The sequence below is a fragment of the Vicia villosa genome, unplaced genomic scaffold (genome assembly GCF_029867415.1).
Source record: "Vicia villosa cultivar HV-30 ecotype Madison, WI unplaced genomic scaffold, Vvil1.0 ctg.005990F_1_1, whole genome shotgun sequence".
NCBI lineage: Eukaryota > Viridiplantae > Streptophyta > Magnoliopsida > Fabales > Fabaceae > Vicia > Vicia villosa.
Genome location: NW_026706709.1, coordinates 21,393 through 39,023, shown reverse-complemented (window position 1 = coordinate 39,023; position 17,631 = coordinate 21,393). Strand labels below are relative to the sequence as shown.

The 17,631-nt window shown below is 37.0% G+C and overlaps 2 protein-coding genes across 3 annotated transcripts; both read left to right on the top strand.

The window, feature by feature from the left end:
- The first annotated feature begins 626 nt into the window (after positions 1–626).
- Positions 627–7,114, top strand: LOC131642879 (uncharacterized). 2 transcript variants are annotated; one of them, XM_058913045.1, is made up of 11 exons: positions 627–759; positions 1,071–1,221; positions 1,339–1,387; positions 2,916–3,022; positions 3,327–3,372; positions 3,695–3,829; positions 3,953–4,042; positions 4,148–4,270; positions 4,358–4,441; positions 4,702–4,766; positions 6,705–7,114. In XM_058913045.1, exons 2-11 carry the CDS (start codon positions 1,121–1,123, stop codon positions 6,895–6,897), a joined length of 993 nt encoding a protein of 330 aa, XP_058769028.1. In that variant the 5' UTR covers positions 627–759; positions 1,071–1,120; the 3' UTR covers positions 6,898–7,114. The 2 variants fall into 2 exon arrangements, with proteins under 2 accessions (XP_058769028.1, XP_058769029.1); XM_058913046.1 differs by having other exon boundaries at positions 663–768.
- A 338-nt stretch (positions 7,115–7,452) lies between these two features.
- Positions 7,453–9,631, top strand: LOC131642880 (protein MAIN-LIKE 1-like). The gene is made up of 4 exons (XM_058913047.1): positions 7,453–7,463; positions 7,920–8,406; positions 8,490–9,152; positions 9,224–9,631. Exons 1-4 carry the CDS (start codon positions 7,453–7,455, stop codon positions 9,629–9,631), a joined length of 1,569 nt encoding a protein of 522 aa, XP_058769030.1.
- Positions 9,632–17,631: the final 8,000 nt, after the last annotated feature.

The window sequence follows — 17,631 nt, the reverse complement described above, 5'->3', positions numbered from 1 at the left end:
TAATGCGATTGATTTTGTCGGAGATGGTTTTGATATTGAAGGAGATCCCAACATTGAGATAATTTTACCTCCTTGGAACTAAATTTAATAGATATTTGAGTGTTTTGGTTCTAAAGTACTCAATTAGTTTATGTTGCAATTAGACTTTGTAATTTGTACTACTTTGTTATGTGTAATACTTATGTTTAAATTTGCACTAAATTTGTGATTTTTAAGTGCTGAGCAAACTATATTCGTGCTTTTTAAGAGCCTTAAACTATATGGATTATTAGTATTTTCAGCACTTAATGTACAACTTCTGAATTTGTGATTTTTAAGAGCTAGTTATAATGGATCAACTTTTAAGTGCTAGTTATAATTTTTTTAGAGACTGAATGATCCGGTTCAACCGGTTTTATACCTATATATTTTATTATAATGACAGGTTAAATCCGGTTTTATCCGATTTGGTCATGCGGTTCGACCAGTGACCCAGTGATTTAACCGATGAACCATTAACATAGCACTCTCACCGGTTTGATGACCGGTCTGATTTTTAAAACATTGATTGGATGCAATTGTAATTCTTTAAACTATTAATACATATTGATTAGACTCATTAATAATTAAGACTTAATTTTTCTATTAAATTTATGATTTTTCATTTTTATTAAAATCTTTATTTTTATTTCATCGTGCAACTTTGCAAAGTTTGACATCTTCCTTTCCGTCTAACCCAGCAAAATATGCAGCCGCCCCTGTAATTCAACCACGCCACTGGTCCGTACTGTAAAATTTCATCTCTTCTCTTTCTACCAGCCTTCTCTGTTCAGTTTTTTTTTCTCCAAAAAAAATTCACTGTAGTGGCCGCGAAACTCCGCCGCGGTAGCTACACGCGCCGTGTTAATGCATCTGAGTCAGCTGTCACGGCGACTCACCTGACATCACTGTAGCATCCAGCGGCCACTTTTCTCTGCACCGCCGCGATCCGCCGCAATTGGCCGATTAACGACTTAGAGTTAGATCTACTATATATCGTGTTGTTTGTTTACTGTGAACAATTTGTGTGAATTCTGTTTGTTTCATAACAGGGGGAAGATTCTAGGAATAGCGACTGCGTCTCATATAGAAGTGAAAAGGAATGGAGCTTCTGTGTTTAATTGTCACGTTAGCTGTGATTTTGGTTTTAGGGTTTGTGTTTGTAATCTTCGTTGAAGCATATAGAAGAAGAAATAATCATGAGTATGTACTTATTTTTATTCATCTAATCTTTTATTTATACGGTGAAAAGAAAATGTTGTGTGTTTATTTGGAGTGTGTGATTGTTTGTTTAATGTTTTGATTTTGATAATTGTGAAGGCACATTGAAGTTCCGGCGATTTTTGAGGATCCTAATTCGTTGAAACAGGTAAATATTTGTTTTAGAGCTTAAGTGATTATGCGAGATTTTTTTGTTAAATCTACATTTGTTTCTTTGGTGAGGGAGAGGAGAGTTTGTTAGGATTTGTTTGCGAGTTTGGAGGGTAGGAAAATATAGGGCTTTGGAGGAGTAAGGATAAAATTAGAGACATTTTTCACATTACTTGAGTAAGTGCTTTTGTGAAGAATGATAAATGAATGATTATAGTTAATATATTTTTAAGGTTGAAAATATTTTAACAACATAGATTTAATTTGAGTAATAATTTTTATCTAAATCCTTCAAAGTCATCTTTCAATACAATCTGTAAGTTTCTCAATTTTAGAGGGAATTTGTATTAAGAAGAAAAACAAATTCCCCTATTCAAGCTGGGAGAATATCCTTCCGCTCATATCTCTTACATCCTCCCTTTCTTCGAAAGTCTTCCCCTCCCTTTCCCTTCAAACTCACAGAGAGAGCCTAAGGGTTCTAATCTAGTGAGATAAATCTAGTTGGATTGACTTTTGGAGTCCTTTTTTAAATGGTTTATTTTTTCTTTCCACAAGTGAATTTGGAAAGTAAAATTGTGACTTTATTGCTAATTCTATAACTTGTAGTGATTGAATGTTATAGGTTCAGTTGAAAGTGGAAACATTTCTTAACCTATGTTTCCTATCATGATATAACTACATAATCAAGCATAGATATTACAATCTAATAAAATCACTACCCAATCAAGAAGTTAGAGTATTTCTATACAATTATTATGTATGGCTAGCTACTTGTTAGTTTGGTTGTGTTTATATATGCTCTTAATATGGCTGGACTCATAGTCTAATGAAAGTAAAAATACAAGGTTGATTTATAAAAAAAGGAAAGATATATCCTAAAGTGGAAGATGGGCACACTTCATGAGAATGATTAAGGAATGATTTACTGCTGTGTCATAAGTTAATTTGCATATCATCCGTGTCATGAAGCTGAAGTTTCTGTATCTTAAATTAACTCAGAAATTTAAGTTAGTTGTTCTTCACTTTTTTCATTTTAAAACTAGGCTTCAAAATGAATCTTGACTATCTCCTTTAGCATTTGAGCTTATCCATTTTCGCATATATTACTCTTTCATATGCAACCTCTTCACTATTATTGAGCTAGAGTGGTTGGCATTTTATGGCCTATATTTAATTTATACTTTTGTAATCTACTTTCAATCCCAAATTCTAGAGGAAGGATCTTCATCGTTAGTGTATTTCACATGCATCTTTATTCACCTTTTACCCAAAAACATCTCAAATTCAGCACATTGTGCCCTGAGTCCCTACATTGACATATTTAGCCTTCATTGTGAATATCAAATTATCAAAAGTCTACCTTTTTTTTTATGGGAATCAAAAGTCTACCCTAAATATGTATAAAAATATTATTTTTTATTTTTAGTTATCAATTTATCAATCAAGTTAATGCATAGTTTTTTGAGGATAGGCCCCAGTCATGAATTAGCTTTAACTGATCACTAATTTAATTATTTTTTATTTAGGTACCTTGCCCACATGTTGTTGATCCTGCCTCAAAGTATATTTCTTTGATAATTCCTGCATTTAACGAGGAACATCGACTTCCCAGTGCACTTGAGGAAACTATGGTGTAAGTCATAGTATATCCCTTTCTGATTATATCAAGATGTAAATAACATGTTTGACCTTCCATTCCTTGAGGAAAAAAGTTGAAACCATAGTATGCAGTCAACAAAAGAGAAAATCCAAGCTTGTAATAGTTATATAAATTTAAATTTATATACACTTTTGTATGGCCCCATTTATTTCAATGGGCTATACTTCGTACATAAACTTGTGACGTAACTGCTGATCTTGTGGAGTAGTATAGCATTTATTGTTTGTTGTTATGATAAGAATAGTTTTACTCATGCTTTCGCCGTTTTGCATTGTAGTTATCTGCAACATCGTGCTTCAAAGGATCCTTCTTTTTCATATGAGGTACTTCCAGTTCCATTCTCTTGGAATGTTGTATAAGAATCTAGCTCATTGTCTTGAGAATAAGGACCTATTGTATGGTTATAAAGAAAACTATATATTATACCATGTGAAACATTATATATTGATCTTTTAAAAAAAAAAAAATTGGACATGCATAAAATAGGCTATAGTTCACTCATAAACTTTACTAAATTAAATTGAAATTACTATCAATATCCATTTTAACCTCCTTGCCTTACATACTTTATTTTAATATGTTTGTACTTCACATCTTTCCATGGTTACACTTTGTTGATCTCTTAATCAATGGTCAATCGAGCAGGTTGTAATTATTGATGATGGAAGTGTAGATGGGACTAAAAGAGTAGCTTTCGAATTTGTTAGGAAATACACAGTAGACAAGGTAAGGGTCATCCTTCTTGGAAGAAATCATGGCAAGGGAGAAGCCATCAGAAAAGTAAGTCGAATTTAAAATCGTCTTTTAAAATGTACCCTTATTGAATAGTTGTCACATTATGGTTGTGAATCATCATTAAATTAATTAAGGCTTTCTTCAATCCTTGAAAGCATGGTATTACAGGGAATGTTGCACTCACGCGGTGAATTACTTCTCATGCTTGATGCTGATGGAGCAACCAAGATCACTGACCTAGAAAAACTTGAAAATCAGGTTAATGGAATGTTATGATGTGCAATTTTTACAGATATATAGCTATTTTACTTTATATTTCGAGTTGTAGATGTTTATATGCATTGTCTACTGTTTTGCTGTCAGATTCGAGCTGTTGCCAAAAAGGATGGAGATTCAAGTGGTAGTGATCCTAGCTTTAGAATATCTGATACACCTGTTGTTGTATTTGGTTCACGAGCTCATCTAGAGGAGAAAGCTTTGGCTACAGTTAAGCACAGCCTTCTCCATTCTTTGTTTTCTTGTTCCCATGTGTATACGTCATCAGGGTTGAATAACCTTGCTTAACATCTGCAGAGGAAGTGGTACCGCAATTTTTTAATGAAGGGGTTCCATCTTGTGGTTTTACTGGCTGCTGGTCCTGGAATTCGTGATACACAGGTAATTTCCTACTTCATTAGTTTGTGACCTTGCATTCTGATTTCAGTACCCTGATGGTTAGAATACTAGTTTTTCACACATGCTATTTTTTGCCAAAGCTTTTGCATACATACTAAGTGATCAAAGCTATGATAGACGTTGTTGTAACATGTATATGTGTTGATTTTCTGTTTTATTAACTGCTTTTATGCTTTTGCTTGTGCATGCATATTTCATTTTGGTTTTTTATTGTGTCTGATATTGACATTGTACTTTCACAGTGTGGTTTCAAGATGTTTACTAGGGCTGCAGCTAGGAAACTCTTTTCAAATGTCCGCTTGAAAAGGTGATTTTTCTGAGCACTTTAGCCAATATAATTTCCTGTATGTAGTCTTCTCGTAAATAGACAGAAAAATAGAAGCTAATCACTGCGGTGCATTTAGATATTATATTTGCACTTGTAAAATTGCCCCCTTGCTTTCCTCTATTATTTGGTACTCCCTCCATCTCATAAAGTGTCTTATTTGAGCAATGTGCGGTTCTTAAGAAAATGCTTAGAGGTGTTGATTTTAGTGATAAAAGTAATATCATTTACTAGAATACCCCTATTAATAGTTAAAGAGTAGTTGAATAAAGTGAAAGTTAATAAATAGGGGTAGAGTAGTGAAAAATAATAATAAGTGCTGCATTAGTATTGTAAAAGGACAATTATTTTTAGACAGAAAAAGTGCAAATGAGACACTTTTTATGAGGCGGAGGGAGTATAAATTTTCTTGTAAAGCCTCTTAGTAAAATCGTGTCTATTACTAGGTTGTCAATAGGGGTCTTGAGCGCCACTACTGCTGCGGAGAGGAGGCTGTTTGCAGTAGTAAGGCTGGTGGTGGTGCGGAATAGGATCGAAGGCGCTCCTAGGGATTTCGTGGGTCACGGCCTGGAGCGGATTCTGGGCCACTTTTTGATTTTTCACTTGAAAATTTTAAGGGTAATTTGGGCATTTTGCTTTTGTTTGGAGTTGTAAACTGTTTCAAGGCTTCAAGTTCATCGTTCTCTTTGCAGTTCGTTTATCCTCCTTCAACCTTCATCTTCCCTCTGCTATCATCTTCCTTTTTCTTATTTCTTTAACTCATTTCTTTTTCCTTTGTTTTCTCTCTTCTTTTTTATTTTTTACTCATTATTTTTCCCTCATTTCTTTTCCTTCTTTTCCCCTCTATTTTTTTTTTCTTCCATTTCCTTCCTTCTTTTTTACTTTGTTTTGTCTCGTTATATGTTAATCCTGTTTTTTATTTTGTTTTCCCCTCCTGTTTTCAGTCTCATGGCGACATCATCTATACTTTTTGCTCATATAATGTTTTGATCAAGACTTGTTGATGTTGATTGAGTGTTTTGGTTAAGACTTATGGGGTTTTGAGTGTTTTTTTAATTAAGCTTTGTGTTTAATATATGAATGTTTTACTGATTAAATTATTTGTTTAATTTTACAGTAAATGTGTCTTTATGCTTATAATATTATTCATCGAAATTTGTCCAAAAAATTATTAAAAAGCCACTGTCCCGCTATCCCATTTTCGGGGTTGGCCGTTCCACGCTACTATCCAGGGTTGCCTACATAAGTCTATTATGATAAAAGTAGACTGTGCCATCACTCGTTTTTCTATAACTTGCTTGAAAGAATATGAAAAATAGAATGTTTTCAAGGAAATGATCTGATCTGATTCTTTTATCTTGTAAGAGTTTTTTTTTAACTCTTCAATAGTTGGTTCTGTGACTAATACAGGCACCACATGTATACAACTCTTAGAAAAAAAAGAATTATAACTGACATAAGCTAGAAAGTCATCATGAACGGTGTTTGATTTCTGGAAGATAACTTGTGCATAAAATTTAGACTATGGAAGAGGAAGCCTACTCAGAATAATGCAATTGACATTTAATGCAAGTAAAAATTAAGTATCTTTTAGATGATAAAAGATATTTTGTTGTTTGGAATATTGAATTCATATTTTGCTGATCTGAAAGATAAGTTGATTATTGAGGAAGCCTAATCTGAGAATAATGCAATTTACATCAACAGGAAGTGAAAATTAAGTATCTTTTAGATGATAAAAGATACTCTGCATATGTTTAGAATATTGTATTCATATTTTACTGGTCTGAAAGATAAGTCGATTTTTAAGTTGGGGTAGTTTTGTTCAATCAAGCTTTCTGCCTTGTATACAAACTCTCTAGCCATATATATGATGAAAGCTTTGAACTTTTCTTCAATAGTCTTTTTCATTCTATGCAGGTGGTGCTTTGATGTTGAATTGGTCTTTTTGTGCAAGTGGTTTCAGATCCCAATTTCGGAAATTTCTGTAATTTGGTCTGAGATTCCAGGATCCAAAGTGAATCTTCTTAGTATACCAAACATGGTTTGGGAGCTTCTGCTAATGTCCGTAGGGTACAGGATTGGTATATGGAGAATCTCTAATTCCACCTGAGCTTCAATGATCAATATTGGGAAGAAAATTGGCATTTTCCTATCCACAGAGTGTCATGTTAATGAGAAATTTAAAGTTTGTAGGTCTAATCATAACTTTCCGGACTATGCACTTCAGGATGGGGTCATGAATGCTTTGGTTTTTTTTCCCTTTGTTTTTTTACTAGATAAAAAGTATTCAACAATTCATAATTATACCATTTACTGTTTTTATTTCTTACATGGTTAACATACTCCCCAGAAAACATTTCATTCCTTAGGTGCCAATTTGAAAAAGAATAGCTTACATTGGTGAGTTATTTCAACGTTTTTTTCCTCATCATTGTTTGTGGGATGTATTGCAAAACATGTAATCAAACCGGGATTGGTGTATTTGTTCTAAAAACAATCTACAGGATTTTCTTTTGGGTTGCCAATTGTGTCATACATTGACATTAAATGATTGATCAATGGGTTTATTAGTTTTATAATCCCATTTGTTAACCTGCGTTTCTCACATTCTTTTACCACACTTACTCACACACCTCTCTTGAATAATGGCTGTAAAAAGTAAATTATGAAATTCGTGTAATATTTCATTGTTGTATTTGTATGAGAATTTAACTTGGCACCCCCAAAATTATACTTGGCACTCTGCAATATGTATGAAATGACCTAAATGTTCAAAATAAAATTTATTACCACATTTTAGGAAATTTACGTGAAACACCGGATTTTTCAAATCTTTGGACGATATTGGAAATTTGAAGAGCGTATCGGAAATTTGGCGAAAATAAGTAAGTTTCTGATAGATTTTATGAAATTTTTGGTATTTTTTATCGGAAAATTTAAAATATCTGGTATTCTGTACTGAAAATTTAAAAATTTCTAATATCTTTATAAAATTATATAAATACTATAAACTTTGAAATTTTTGGTACAATGTCCAATATCGAAAATTTTGAAATTTTTGGTATTTCTATTTTTTTTTTTTAAAAAAGAAGCTATTTTGCTTATATTTTTAATTTTTTCTGTGTGGACTAGAGGCAAAGATGGTACTGTTGCGGGTCGGACCATTGATAGAGCCGATGCTCGTGCTCGGGCAGCTGTTGATGAGGCTGGTACCTCAGTGTTACGTGCTGGACGAGTTCCTCTGACCGGTTCTAACCGAAAACGGAGGGCTGAGCAGGCGGGTAGGGGGTTCCTCGCACCTTGTCGTCGGGGTGGTAGAGCATCCACTGCTGTGGACGAGCAGGTGGTTCAGGATGATGTTGCTGAGGTTGAGGCGGTGGCTGTTGCTGGGGAGGAGGTTGCTGTTGCTGAGGAGCAAGTTCCTAGAGTTGAGGAGCGGGTGGCTGTAGTTGAGGAGGAGGTTGTTGAGGAGTGGGTGGTGCACGATACGGACACCACCCCAGGTGCATCTACGGAGCCATCAGTATACACTGATGGAGCTTTTCCAGGAGGACCTTTTGACAAGTCCGTTTTGACAGGATATGCTGACCATGTCGCTTATAGGATATGGCATGGAGAGGTATGTAACATTGCTTAAGTGCTTAATTTTTATTATGCAATTTTTATTACACAGTATTTTAATTGTATTTTTTTTTGTTACAGGAGCGTCCAGTGCTGAAGCTCACTTCTCACGGGTCGAAGTTGAAGAACTTTCCCGAGAGACCGATGCTTGAGCAAGTGGCGAGGATAGTTCGGGACTTCCATTTGATGGACTTTGCTGGATGCTCCTTGACGATGCTGGACGTCCCTATATTATCAGCTTTTGTTGAGAGATGGCACCCGGAGACATCATCCTTCCATCTTCCATTCAGGGAGATGACAGTGACTCTGGATGATGTGCATTCCCTATTTCACATTCCGATTGTTGGTACGTTTTTCACACCAGTTCATAGGGACCAGACGATGGCGGTGCACATGGTGATGGATGCTTTAGAGGTTGATGAGCTGGTTGTGCTTAAGGAGTTTGGTGACACTCGGGGCTTTCACCTCAAGATGTCTTGGTTGAGGAGGGTTTATCAGGAGCTTGTCGATGCAGGGAGGTATCAGGCTGCCGCTATGGCGTACATGCTACATCTAGTGGCATGTACTCTCTTTGCGGACAAGTCTGGAGTTTATATAGACGTCAGCTATCTTTCTCTATTCATCAACCTTGAGACCCCATGTTGGGCTTGGGGAGTGGCGGCAATGACGATGCTGTACACGACGCTTGATGTCGCATCTTGTCTTGACACCAGACAACTTGCTGGTTATCTGAGCTTGTTACAGGTATATATTCTTACATGGTTTTTTGTGTTTTATTATTATTTACCTGGGCTTGATTATTTTTATTTATGCAGTGTTGGATCTACGAGCAATTCCCTCACAGCTGCGAGCGGAATACCCAGCGTTGTGCGGCTGCTGACCCTTATGCAAGGAGGTGGAAGGCCGGACAGACCCATCATGGAGGGGTGATTGAGTACAGACGGAGGCTGGATGCTTTGACGCTGTATGATGTCATCTGGACACCGTATACAGGTCACTGCGATCATCTTCCTTTTGATGTATCTTCTTTATATTCAGGGTATGTCATATGGGAGAGCCATGTGGCTAGACACTTGCTTGAGAGGTGTCTACGTCAGTTTGGTTATATACAGGGCATCCCACGTCCGGTCCCAGAGACTCTAGCTGGTGGCATTGATCGTTGGATTCAAAGTCACATCCTCAGCTCCCTCGAGATCATTGATACAACCATTGCGGTTCAGTAGCCTGGGCAGTGTAAGGATGGTTTACCTGGAGTGGTTCCTTAGTGTGTCACACCCTAGGGTCATACCACCTACCGCAGCATCTGATGTTCCAGGGCCTTCAGGTACCAGGGCTTCTTCACCACCACCACCACCACCACTACCACCTCCACCTCCCGCAGGTGACAAGGACAGCAGCCTGCAGTACATCGTCGTTCACTTGGATAGCCTCATGGATTTGGTGAACCCTACTGGTGATGTTCACAGTATTTTAGCTAGGTTGACGGATGTTACCCGTAGTGGACCTATGTAGATTTATTTTATTATGATTGTATCATATGTATTATTTGTATATTTGTATATTTTGTACGAACATTTTATGTATGAACATATTTTTTATTGCATAATCTTTTTGGCTAGTACATATTTCGAGTAGATAAAGAAAATAACATCAATAACAAACAAACATAGTTAATAAACATCAGATGACAAACAACAAGCATAAACAGTACTCTGAAACATGAAAACCTAGGCACTACCGGAAGACTCTGGACGAATCAGACACTTCATTATGTCGTCCACGGATCTTTGGATCTGCGTATCCAATTCGATCGGACCTTTAGTTATCTTACGACGAAATGATTTCCACATGTCCTTCACATCTCTATTATTCTTCAACTAGATTAATTTGTATTTCACCCTTCCATTTGTATCAATCCAGTCCTCCCGAAACTCGATCTTTGTCACCCTTCTGTTATCAGAATCTAGAAGCAAATTATTTAACGTTTCTTTCAAGGTGGCAAAGGATTCAGCGTCGTTTGGAATCTTGGTTTGAACAGCAGGGTTGCGACCATTGAACTACACAGATACTTTAATCAAATACTGAGGAAGATGCATTTTGTTGAAATGATGTGTTATCTAATAACCCTAAGACCCTTATTTATACAAATGGTGGTGCATTCTAGACCACACAAATGTATCGGGTGCAATCAGGACCCTCAAAAAGTGTCGGCAAAATCTCAACCGTTTAAAAAACCAAAATTTGAAACATATAGGAAATTTAGTTAATTTTAAAATTCTGGTATACTAGAAATTTGAATATTCCATAAAATTTCAAATTAACTAAATTTCTGGCATGCTGTATTGAAAATTTCAAATTAACTAAATTTTTGGTATTTGGTACCAGAAATTTTGAAGTGCATACCGAAAATTCTTTGTTTCTCAAATTTTTTCAACAAGGGTAAAATTGGATTAAATAAAAAAGGGGGGGCGGGGGACGCGGGGGTGGCAAATATAAAATAGGGGGTGGCAAGTAGATTTCCATATTTGTATGTACCCACATTTTTCATTTATCCATTTGCAAAGTTGCGCATCACTTCAATAAGACAATTTGTTTTATATCGGCGAAAAGTACTCCACAGAACCTCTAAATCTGCATCTATCTTTAGTTCAAAGTTGGTGAACTGTATCTTCTCGTCGCTGTCAAACGAAGGTGAACGATACTCGAGCTTGACAATTCGTTGATTTTTGGATATCGTAGGAGCATGTTTAGTTTAGATATTAGATCGGCGCGAGTTATGTTCTCGCAAACCCTAAACAGAAGTGACGGCTTCTCATCATTGAAATACACAAATACAAGGATGAGACATTTTCAGATATTGGGTGTTTTGTAGCAAAAAAAACAAGATAAGAAACACCCCATTTATTCAGGGCTTGAATGATTTTGGACCTTAAAAACCTTATCCTGTCATTTGGGAACTTTTCGGAGATGCGTTTCTGGATAAACCCTTTTATTTTACAAAAAAGAGTTTATTCGGATACACATCCGAAATTATTCCTGTTTTTTTAGAATTACATTAGGGCTTATCCGGATATGCATATTGAAATAAACCATAAACATGAACCAAACTAGAAACTTAGAAAATATAAATATAAGTTACAAACCTTAAAATGAGTAAAAAATGGTTGACATTTGCGTCATAATTACTGGATATATATTACTTATGTATTAAATCGTATCAAGATTACATCGTTGACGACAATACATTCAAAAAGTGTATCTATTACAATCTAAAATGCATAAAAAGATACATCACCGCATAAATTTACGACTGGTTTCTCCTTCGACTTTTCCTTATTGGATTCTCTTTCAAGCTCGCTCAATTTGATGAACTCTACTATCTTTTCCAGAAATTGATCCGACAAAGTCTGTTCCTCTTTGGTGAAATGTTTCGTCCACTCCAACGATGTACTTGGTATAAGACACCCCAATTTCAAATGAACCTCAACAAAATGTAGCGATTTCAAAAGCCACCATATACACATGATGCGTCCGGAAGGATTTTTAGGTTAACCACTAAAAATGTTATTTTTTTCCGTATAACATTGTGTAGAATTCCCTATTTGACATCAACTCTTTCAAAATATTTTGGTGAACAAGAAAGTGATTCTCATCTCCTTTACCCAACAAGTCGGATACGACCAAAAAATCGCAATTACCATCACCCTTAATATTTACAATCCGCTCAATGTGTTAGTGCATAAAAAGCGACATTTCTTCAATGAAGATTATTTTCGGCATCAGAAACGAAAGGGGTGGTTTACTAATGCGAGCACCCTTGTACAATTTTTTTTGAGATTTTGGAGTTGGAGAATCCGGGAAATGTGAATCAACTATTCCAAGTATGAAAGAGACTACTTTGTTGAATTGTCATCTTGTGTTGGTTTGAACTTTTTAAGGGAATCTTTGGTTTAAAATGGTTTTGAATGAGGTTTTAAATCTGTGGTTTCTGGATAAGAAAAAGTTGTTTGTATTTCATTATGTTGGTTTCGGAGCATTTGGTTCACGACGTCCCACTCTTTACAAAAATCACCCTTACCATCACCCTACCATTTCTTCAAGGCCAAATGCGTACACTCGACTCTGTTGGTTGTTGTGTTTCCAAGGTGTCTAACCTGATCGGTCTAAGCACAAACAATCTTCTCCTTCACTTAGTCAAGAATAGTACTCTCAACATATTTCAGGAAATTTGGATATTTGGAACACACACTCCTAAAATGCATTACAGAGGCAACATTTAAGCCTTATGTCGATAAATTTAATATACCAATCCATGCATCCATTATCTTTTCCACCACCACACCTGGTTTAACCATTTTTCCGTCTTCACCATTGATATGTTTGGTTCTATTCACGGGTTTGAGCCGACATCTCACATTTTTAATGTGATATCGACCAAGTAATGCCCTTTGCAACCGAAGTCATCAATGTGGTGTCTCGATCTATGACAAATACCTTCAACATATTTTCATGGTCCTTCAATAAGGTCTTGCACATTTCTAATTCCCAAGTAACACTGTCTTCTTTTCCGGCTTCCAAAAATACGAACCCCGTTGAAAAAGTCTTCTCTATAGATGTAACACCAACAATTTCCAGAAGCGGAAGCCTATACTTGTTGGTCTTATACGTTAAGTCAATTATAAGGACGGTGGAAAATACGTTGAACAACTTGATACTTTAGGGATGAGTCCAAAATATGTCACGAACAGTGACTTTATCATCACAATTCCTGTACCTAAAAACATAATGGTTGTCATCCTATAGCTTCAAAAATGGTTGCATTTCGGATATCAAACCTCTTATCGCCATATTGTTTTGATAATAAGCATTGTACACCTGCTTCATATTTGAAACACTTTCATGTCGTTTCCATTTCAAATCAGCACATATGTTTTTAGGCGTCACACTAATTAAAGACATGTCTGAAACAATTACCTTCTCCACCAGTTTAAGGCGACATACGATGGGATGACCGACTAGCTTGGATTGTAAATTTCTATGTATCACCCGCCTTACGGTATTCATGCGATTTAAACGGGCATTCACATTTCCTTGATCCTATGTCATCATATTTCAACTTCTAAATCGGTGGAACATACATACCACTTCTCTCGCATCTTATGGTAATAAATTCTTGCCTTTGACTAGAACCATTGTTGGACCTTTCGATTACAATGCCAAACCTCAATTTTTTGGCCACCATGCGGACTCATTCAAGCATATGTTCACGAGCAGTATATATTTTTTCATTTGTAAATTTTTTACCAACATCTATTTGGACATCAACCGGTCTAACATCGTCCTTCACCTCATTCGATTTAACACAATCCTTCACCTCATCGTGTTTAACACCTTCGTTCACTTCATCAATTTTGCATCGATATTTACAACAACTTAAAAAAATATATTTGGGTGCACCATACCTAACACAAACCAAAACAAAAAAACTATAAAAAAAATTTAACAGGAAAATTCGGAGATGAATCTTCGAAACAGGTAGTAGGTGAACTCGGAGATACATCTCCGGACTCAACATACGTTTTTTTCAACTAAAAAACAATATTAATGCAAGCAATGAGGGATGAAATGAGTGAACTTTACCTCAAATTGCAGCTTCGTTTACTTTCTTTTATGTGATAAAACACAAAAATGATGATTTACAGTCGAAAAAAAATGATTGAGAATGAAAGTTTTTTTTAAGGGTTTTGAGTTATGGAGGAAGAATGAAGGTATGAGAGTGATGATCATGCAAGATGGTGATATATTCATTTTCCCCGCTTGACATTTTCGGAGATGCATCTCCGAAAATATCACTGAATGAATAAATGATAATTCTCATTGAAAAAAGTTGGGAAAATAGGTTTAGGGGTATTTTCGGAGATACGTCTCCGAATTCACCACAAAAGTATTCAAAGATGCATCTCCGAACTAAATTTTGGAAAAAATGGGCCGAGGTGTGTTCTGAGATACATCTCCGAAATTTCCCAAAGACATTTTTGGGTTTTCAGAGGTTTGATTCACACAACAAGGGTGGGAATAGAAATTTCGTTTTATCTCTCTTTAGGTTTGTTCTCTTTCAGAACACACAATCTGTATAAAATATCTCTAGCGTACAATTCATATGCTTGATTTTGTGTTCATGATAATTTGTTTGAAACTCATTTTCATATGATTTCCAATGCATCTAAATTGGGCTTGTACAAAAACTCCTGAAATGGTTTCCAATGTATATAAATTGGTCTATGAATTGAACAAAGGTAGTGAGAGTATGAGAATTTAGTTTGATAGGATATATCCAAGTATAACAATGGTAGGAATCAACACATGTTAGAAAATATGTATTTCCACAAATAAATATAACGTAGGAAGGAACCCAAATATCATAAAACACTAATTTAAGGGGTTTTGTATAAACAACTGTGGATGTGGTGGATGGTAACATATGAAGTTTCCCTATACAACATGCATTGCAAAAATCAGTCATACTTTTATATGAAATTTGAATATTATAAAGTTTAAGAACATGTTTCAAAGCCTCATGATGAGGATGTCCTAGTTTATGATGTCAAATTTGATACAAGCTAGGACTAGAGTTCCTAGTGCTATTTTTTCAAAGAATATTGAAAATAGAACTTTGAGCTAGAGCTGAGGTATAAGTTGGCTTGATATTTGATGAAGTGGTGGTGACATTTAGGATTTGAGGAGATGATGGTTGTTGTTGATGATCTAACTTGTAAAGTCCATCACTCCCAAGAGAGCCAGTTAAAAACACTCTAGAAGTAGCCTGTCATTTTATAAAGCATGAGTATGCATAGAACTCAAAGAGTACCAAATTATCCCTAGCAAATTGACTCGCTAACAATATTTTTGTGATATATGGGGCATGAAGAAGTTTCTTCAATTTAAGAGAAGTGTCGAAACATAAATTGAAGGGGAAATCATTAAACCAAGAGAAGTAATAGAAGTGTCGAAACATAAATTGAAGGGGAAATTATTAAACCAAGAGAAGTAATAGACAAACCTTACCCATTTCCAATGTGGACATAGTCAGATCCAGGGAGTAAAATGGAGACCATTGGATTGGATGTATCTGGTGTGACATGAAGTGTAACTCCTAAATTAGGTGGCAAGTTTGGTTGTAGAAAGGTCAGGAATAAATGCCCGTTAGAAATGCCTTACGTTTTGGTGCAAAGTTCTGAGTGTGCAGAGAGAGAATCACAAGCCGTGAAGCATTCATGTGTGTGGAGTTGGGGGCTTTGCAACTATTTTGTGTCCAACCATTGAATTAAGGATTTCCATAGTTGCCATAGGAATGAGATGTATGGTAGTTGCCATTAGGATCTAGTATGTGACGAAAGTAGTTAGAAATTCGGGTATGATAATCCTGGATAACTTCGAAGAAGAAAATTTCTTTATCAACCCCCATGTCTTCTTGGTCACCTCTGGTGAAAAATCCAAACTACCCCTAACTTCGGAAATGCATTTCCGAAATGCAAGAAAAAGGTGTTTTCGGAGATGCATTTCCGAAATGCAAGAAAAAGGTGTTTTCGGAGATGCATCTCCGAAAGCGCCTTTTTTTTTGAAAAAATTGCCTTATTTCGGAAGTTCATTTCCGAAAACAGCATTTCGGAAGTTCATTTCCGAAATACTGCGCGTTTTGCAGATTAAGCAAAACAACCCCCTCCCCCTAATCATTTACCCTAATCATTTACCCAAACTCAAACTCTCTGCAAAAATTCTGCAAAAGCAAGTGTGAAGTAGCCAAACTCTTCTTCCAAACTCAACCAAACTCATCATGAAACACTAATTGGTAAGTTTCTCATTGTTTTTTCAAGATTTAGATCCATTTGAATAAACTCTATTAGGGTGTTTAGAAACTGAAAAAATCACATTAAGATAGGTTATTACTGATATTAGGATGTTTAGTAGGCATAAAAATAGTTTTGGTTTAGGTTTTTGGGGTCTGCCATTGGAGGTTGCAGAGAAGTTCTGCGCAGGGGTGTTTCGGAAGTTCATTTCCGAAAACACCTCCATCCCAGTTTTCGGAAATGAACTTCCGAACTGTATCAGAAGTGCATTTTTTTTGTTTTTTCATTTGTCTCGCATATTAATCGATTTCGATTGTTTACAGGAACATGTCATGCAACCAACCATCACGCATCAGACAGGGTAGGGAGACCCAGACTGCGTCGGCTAGACGCGAGCGGGCGGCGGCGCAGCTGGCGTCGACACAGGGACGGGGGCAGGGCCGGGGACGACGTGTGCGAGTTCCCGTGGGCGACGGAGAGGGTACATCTGCTTCAGGATCTAGGAGTCGGCTGGCTCGGGTATCTTCTTCCCGCCAGCGAGAGGAGGAGGATGAGGAGGAGGTGGCGCCAGTGCCCTACCACGAGCCGGAGGGGGTACCGGATGTTGACCCTCCAGCCGGGGAGGAGGATGAGCAGGAGGACAACTATCCGGGAGGGCCCATTGACACTTCCGTGCTGATTCACTACCACGATCACGTCGCTCGACGTATCTGGGAGGGAGAGGTATTTTTTATAAATTAACCGTTTATTTGTCACCATTTTTTATAATTTAACCGTTTATTTATCGCTTATTTAATATATGTCGCTTATTTGTTTTTTTTTTGTAACAGGAGAGAGAGCCGTTGAAAATGGTGAACCATGCCCGGAAGATTTTCAGTCTATTTAAACCAGCAGCTGAGTGGTTTAACGACCATGTGCAAGCTTCAGGGCTTAGCGGGCTCTGCATGACGGGGTACACCACCATCAGCACCGGCATGCAGGGGGCATTTGTGGAGCGCTGGCACAAGGAGACATCCTCTTTCCACTTGCCGGTTGGGGAGATGACGATCACCTTGCATGACGTGCAGTGTCTTCTCCACCTGCCGATTAGGGGGCCGCTGTTGTACCACTCCCGGATCCAGAGGTTTGAGGCCATTGAGTGGATGACGCTCTATTTGGGCATGGAGCACGAGGTTGCTCACTTTGAGTGCGTCACGACATCTGGGCCTCATGTCCGGTTCACCACACTGAGCTGCTATTTTGAGCACCACCTAGACGCGGCGGCCGAGGCTGAGGAGGCGGGTGACGAGCTATTCACACACTATCACCGCGGCTGCACTCTCCGGTGTTGGTACATGCATGTGGTAGGCGCTGCATGCTTTGTGGACAAGAGTGCA